Source organism: Myxocyprinus asiaticus, chromosome 23 (genome assembly GCF_019703515.2).
Source record: "Myxocyprinus asiaticus isolate MX2 ecotype Aquarium Trade chromosome 23, UBuf_Myxa_2, whole genome shotgun sequence".
In the NCBI taxonomy this organism is placed as follows: domain Eukaryota; kingdom Metazoa; phylum Chordata; class Actinopteri; order Cypriniformes; family Catostomidae; genus Myxocyprinus; species Myxocyprinus asiaticus.
Window position 1 is genome coordinate 41765823 of NC_059366.1, and position 7141 is coordinate 41772963.

At 38.7% G+C, this 7141-nt stretch overlaps 1 protein-coding gene across 1 annotated transcript in view; it reads right to left on the bottom strand.

The window, feature by feature from the left end:
- The window catches only part of LOC127413557 (AN1-type zinc finger protein 3-like), a 28538-nt gene extending 21397 nt beyond the window's left edge, over positions 1 to 7141 (bottom strand). The window contains exon 1 of the mRNA XM_051650801.1: positions 6805 to 7141. Within this exon, the coding sequence (XP_051506761.1) occupies positions 6805 to 6875 (71 nt within the window). The 5' untranslated portion in view covers positions 6876 to 7141. The remainder of the gene's footprint in view (positions 1 to 6804) is intronic.

The window sequence follows — 7141 nt, forward strand, 5'->3', positions numbered from 1 at the left end:
CTGCATAATTCCTTTAGTGAATCTGGTGTTAAACCAGCGCACGCAAATAACCGGAGAATTCATTCCCCGCTCAAGCCTGTTTTCAGTTTCACGTGAAGCGTGCCCACTGATAGATACAGTCACGCTGCGCACATGGATATTTACATATCGCAATATACACGATATAGCAAAATCTCTGTAGATTGACACTTTATATCATCGCCATGATATATATCGTCATATCGCCCAGCCCTAATATTCATTCTTAATTTATTTTATAAAATACTACTAATTACAACAAAACGCATACTGTGTAGGCAATACATTGTCAATCAACAACCAAACAGCAATTACTCTAAATCTTAAGTATCACGAGCCTTAAGTACACTTGAAGCTCTTGGTTCATTTCGAGTTGGAGATGACAAAATGAATGACTTTCGGTACAGTACGTTTTTTACTAAAGAGATGCAGCTAATAAGAATCATTCGTTTGGGAATCGGACTACACTGGTAGTTTGTTTAACAATATTTCTGGATAATTCCTGTAAAATTCATGTTCAAACTATGCAAACACACAGGACTTCCATAGACTTGCATTAGAATAGAGCAAAACCTGTCTGATGATAATATGCCCTTTGACAAATGTTGTTATGGTCGGATTGGTTACATTTTAAAGGTGGGTTTTGCGAAGGGAAGTCAATTCCATAATCTTACATTAGAAGAAGGGACTTTGAAAACACTATTGCTCTGTAAAGCATTACTGCACCTGACAGATATGGAAAAGGAGCCCATTTCTACACCATTAAAAATTATTTGGATCTCTATAGCAAACTCAATATGGACATGCACTATAATCTGTTATAAATGTAATTCAGTCAAATTTTATTTCGTTTTTTATTAATATTTTCCATCATCTCTCTTAGCCTTCATATTAAACGAGCCATCTATGTAAACTTAAAAACAGAGCATCAGCGTTAACTCACAAGCTGTCTGGTCTGCAGTCTGGTCTAATAAATTTTCAAAAACAGCCTTTTTGCAACATCTGCATTACATTGTGATGAGTTCCAAAAGCAATCCATGTGAAAATGTGCTGCTGAAACTGTTTAAGGGGTCATGACATGAGGAATCAAATTTCCCTTGATATTTTGGCATATAAGAGGTCCTTCTATTATAAAAACATACTGAAAGTTTCAGAACTCAAAACTTAATCCCCAATGCAATAAAAGTTTTTATTGAAACAAAGCTGCAAAAACGCCTTGTTCTCTTACTTTCACAACTTCCCAACATCACTAGGGGGCTCATTAATTCATGACCGCCTCTACAGCAACAACATCAATGCCTACTCTCACTTCATCACACCCTTGGCACCGCCCACTGGCACTCAGTTCATAAACAGCGAGAGATCAGAATAGGTAGGCCTAGTGTGGCTACTAACTATTCCTGAACACCAAAGGGGAGCTATCTGGACTATTTTGAATTATTTGTTTATAAACATGCACTAGACAGATGTCCTTGACCATAGCCATGTCTCTTGCGGCGCTTTTAAAAGAAGCAGTGTCAAGTTATAACTTTTAATAGGAGACCCCCATTCAGTTTCATTCAGCTGCACTGCATCTTGCTTTTTTGATCACAAAAACATACTGGAGGTGTTCTTGCACAAATATGCGCTATTTTTAATTGTTAGAGTATTTAAACATGCAGATGGACACCTTTGATCTTTTTGATGCATTTCCAGAAAGGGTGGGTATAAATATTGATTTTCCGATGCATCACGATCTTCATTTGAATGACTTTGATATCGATTCTTAAATCGATCTTTTACTCTTTGCACAACCCTCCACTACAATGTGAGGAAATCACTCGCACTATGTGGCTAAAATGTTTAGATTTCACTCATCATTGATTGTGTAGTATAGTAGTGAAATATTAAGCAGCAAAAACCTTTCACTGCGTGTTGAGAGTAAAAATTGTTCCGTGTAGTGCGTTTACAAAGATGAGATCCACGCAACCCATTTGTCATTGAACAATGTCTCTTTTAATACTATTTCTGTTCTCTACAGTCAGATGTTGATCAAAAACAACAAAAAATAAACATTTAATTCTAATTATGCAAAGCACAAATGAGATAAAGCCGTTTGAGCCTTTCTCGTTAACAGCGCTCATTTTCAGATGCTCTTTACAGAAATGTCGGTTTTGCTAAAGAGACAGTACCGGTTTTAACACGTCTTCAACAAATCATTGTAAATACTTGTAAATAATACAAATTATACAACTAAACAATAAATATGTCACACACAAAAAATATATGAAATATAATATGTTATTTATTGATGATACGGAGGGTTCAGGGGTATCCCCTGAGAGAAAATTTTGAAAATGTAAAAGTCTGAATGGACCATTTTTATATTTTCATTAAAGTTAGAAAGACTAGGCTTCCAAATAGTAGTTTTAATGTCTTTCCTTGTCATCCATGCCAAAGATGATGACATCTGATTAATTTTCACTAAATTAGAACAGAAATCTATTTGTTTATTACTAAAGGCTTGTAACATGCTGATTAATAAAGCTAAATTTTAGGGGGCCAGTGTAGCTCAGTGAGTAAAGACGCTGACTACCACCCCTGGAGTTTGCGAGTTCGAATCCCAGGGCGTGCTGAGTGACTCCAGCTGAGTCTCCTAAGCAACCAAATTGGCCCGGTTGTTAGGGAGGGTAGAGTTACATGGGGTAACCTCCTTGTGGTCACTATAATATGGTTCTCGCTCTCGGTGGGGCGCGTGGTGAGTTGTGCGTAGATGCCGCGGTGGATGGCGTGAAGCCACGTTAACGTGCTCAACAAGCTACATGACTGCTGACAGTCTCAGACGTGGAGGCAACTGAGATTCGTCCTCTGCCACCCGGATTGAGACAAGTCACTACGCCATGAGGACTTAGAGTGCACTGGGAATTGGGCATTCCAAATTGGGGAGAAAAAGGGGAGAACTGCATTGTTTTATTATTTATTAAATATTTAATGTTCGGATAGTCCATTTAGACAAATTTTTCAGATTATTTACTTATTACAACAAAACTAAATTTGTATTTCAAAGTGCATGTTGTCATATGAACAACCAGTAATTAACTCTCATGAGCTTAAAGTACACACTAGGGTTGCATCGGTATACCGGTTTCACGGTATGAAAATGTACGGTTATCATACCATGTATATTTGCTTATCTGTGGTATTGAGAAAAAAAATCCAACCGGACTGAGAATCTCACCTGAGACCTCAAAACTGATGTGACCAATTTCAATTCTAGTGTGAATTTTCTAGTTTAAAGCGTTACGGAGGAAGTCAAGTCAAACCTCTCAAACAGTAGGCAGCCTTGACATGTCAAACAGCACTGAGGAGGAAAAGAGTAACACTGTGTTATGCGCTATTTTTTTTTTATTATACATCATCACCTTTACAAAATTGTTTCACGATTTTACATGAGTAAAAGTAACTGTTATATTTTGACAAAATGTTATAGTTTCATATGAAATAAAGGTAGAATCTATTAGACCTCATTTTATATCAACAGTGGCATTTTTCATAATGTGTTTCAGCTAGTATTTATTTTTTCATAAATACTATAATTTGTTATTATTATTACTACTATTATTAAAGACTAGCTACACTGACCTAACCATGGTAATGAGAAGCCTTTCCTCCTGTGTAATATGTATGTTCTGTTTGAATTATGTTTGAAATTAGGAAACAAACGGGATAATAATGAGTTCATATAAGTAAATATGCTCTTCAATTTTTAAAAGGGGAGAGAAAACTTCCTGTCACTTTTGTTGTTGACATCAACAACAAAAATAATGTCACTTGATGCATGTCCTTGTACTTGAAAACCACAAACAAAACCATGGCACATAAAAGGAAATGTGACCCAGAATACATTAAATACAGGTTACGTTTTTAATATGGTGGGTCGCCACTTGATTTCTAATGTAAAATCTGCGTCCTGAAGCAAAACCAGTTGAGAACCATTGAGTTAAAGGTACAGACAGGAGCAGTCTGGCTGTGCTGTCGCGCACCTACAGTATATGTTAATTGTTAATAATCATAAGACATTACTTTATAAGCTCACACAGCTGATGTTATTTTTCATTTAGTAGTTAATTTAACATGCTTTAGTTATATATCATGTTATAGTTACATGCTATGTTTATAATTCGGTTTATTATTATAATTCTGTTAGCTTTCTTATTCCATTTATTTTCAAAAGGGAGACTTTTTTTTTTTACACATACTTCAATTAAAAAAAATGGCTTCAATTTCAATTATAATAAAGCGTTTGCTCAACCTGGGTAGCTCAGTAGTAAAAAACGCTGGCTACCACCCCTGGAGTTCGCTAGTTCAAATCCCAGGGCATGCTGAGTGACTCCAGACAGGTCTCCTAAGCAACCAACTTGGCCCGGTTGCTAGGGAGGGTAGAGTCACATGGGGTAACCTCCTCGTGATCGCTATAATGTGGTTCATTCTCAGTGGGGCGTGTGGTGAGCTTCCACACACGCTATGTCTCTGTGGCAACGCACTCAACAAGCCACGTGATAAGATGCGCGGGTTGACGGTCTCAGACACGGAGGCAACTGGGATTCGTCCTCCGCCACCCGGACTGAGGCGAATCACTATGCGACCACGAGGACTTAAAAAGCACATTGGGAATTGGGCATTCCAAATTGGGAGAAAAAAAAAAAGTGTTTGCTCAACCAAAAAAAAAAAAACCCTTCTGTTTTCACTCCTTTAAGGGTCATTGTAACTGATAATAGTAATTGTGTAATACCGTATACCACGACATTTTCTGAGACGGTTATCGTACCGTGACACAACACAGTAGCAATCCTTGGTTTACTTGGAGTGAGTCAATTAATTCGGTCAGCTCCAACAGATTCACAAGTCGTTTTGATTCACTAAAAAGCGTCGGCTCATAAAGTTTTGCGTTTGGGAATCGGACAACAGTTGTTGATTCATTTAAAAGAACCAGCTCAAAAGCGTCATTTGTTAATCAGATTACACGCTTGTTATGTCTCGCGCTGTAGATTCAAAAGAACCGGATCAAAAGAGTCATTTCTTTGGGAATCAGTAAACTGGTAGCGCTTTATGTCTTGTCTCACGCTATGAATTTAGTAGCAGCAATGCTGTGGCGCTTAATAGTAATACAGGAAACACTGAGTATTTTAGTCTGGTTTTCTGTCCGCATCACCGGAGTAATGCAAGTTAAAGAACCATTAACGAAACCGAACGTCATGAAAATCCTTTGGTTTTTATTATAATGCAATCATTACCACAGAATTTGTATGTGTGGTTGTTGGTATTTAAAACGTACTCACACATCCACTGTAAACCTAAGAGTGGTCTTTCCTTCATCCCAGTAGCATGAGCGCTCCTGTACATTGCTTTCATCTTGCTTCGAGATGTACTGCTAATGGTACGTGAACACTGGCATGGAAGAAATCTGCTCAGCTGCGCTCACCACGCTAGAAAGATGCCAAAACTTATTTCTAACATTGAGATCCTTTGGACGGCTATGCAGAGTGGCAGGAACTAAAGAAAGCCAGGAAAAGATAATCCCGACAAATCGAGTATACCATGAACACAAAAACACCCATTAAGTGTATTTTATAATAGCTTAGTTACAGGGTAATTGTGAGGGTGGCTTCATGAGATTAAATCACCTGATACATGAGCCATAAAACATGTAATGACTGGTGCCCTATCAGCATTGGATCATACTTTCACTTCATTATTTGGATCTTTTAATTACAGCAAATAGATAAATGGCTAACACAAACACACTGAATGATCATGTTCCTGAGGTCTCTCCTTGTGTTGGACATGAAGTGCTCAGATGTTGTACATTTGTCTGTGGAAAAGACAGCACACAGTGTCAAATAATTGCAACTGTGAGCTAGATACAGGCTTCACGTGCCTATGATGCCCAAAAATGCTGTCTAAGTAGGCAGCTCACAAGGCTTTGAGATACAGACAAAATATGATGCAAAAAAAATCGATTTTGATGGCAAAAAAATTCTAAACATACAGTCTAGGTAGGCAGCTCACTATGTTTTGAAAGACAACACAAAATGTATGTCATCTTAGATGCCAAAAGAATTGCTTCAAGCACCAGTTGTGCCCAAAAAACTGTCTAGGTAGCTAGCTCACAAGGTTTTGAGATACAGCCAAGAATGATGCCTCTTATAATGCCCTAAAATGCTGTTAATGTCAATAATGTCTAAAAATACTGTCAAGGTAGGCTGCTCTCTATGTTTTGGAATACAACGCAAAAAAACGCCACCAAAAGAAATGCTGCAAGCACCTATGAAGATGCCCACTAGGTAGGCAGCTCACTATGTTTTCATAAACAGCACAAAATTATGCCTCCCAAGACAAAAATACTGGCTAGGCAGGCAGCTCAATGGGTTTTTGAATACAATGCCAAACTGATGCCACCTATAATGCAGAAGTGCTGTCTGGGTAGTTAAAACTGATTGTGGATTGAGGACAGTAACATCCGTGATTTGTCAAGACCAGCTCTCAGGGCTAAAAGCACTAAATCTGCATTTGTCGAGCACTACTGTTTAAATAAAACGAGTGTTTGATGGAAGTGTGTGTTCTGTATATGTGTCTAAAAAAGAACAGCTGCTGTGGATGTGAAAAACAGGAGTGGTTTTTCCCCACCCCCATCCATCGGCCTACAACAATGAACAAGAAACACGGTACATATCATTCACATTTATCACCTTATCCGCATCACATACACATCACAGGAATACAGAGGTGTCAAATGAATCGTCTTACCCCCAAAATCCACAAGGGCAGCGGGGAGGTATACTGGGCGGCTTGCTGCGCTCGCTCCCTGTGTCACCCATTGCGGCGACGTGAAGCCGATGGGTTGTCGAAGGAAAATCCGGGGATCCGCTCGCGGCCTAGTGCTTGTGCGGGAATTCCTCGGCTAGTTTGCCCCAAAACGTTTTACAACTCAATATCCGATATAAAAAGACAACGAAATGAAATATGAGGACACGAGCGGCCGTTACTGTATATTTGGATTAATTTAAACAAAATATAACAAATCAACGGCCGCGTACAGTCCGACGGACCGCACCGGGAGTCGAGGCCGATCAGCTGGGCGAGT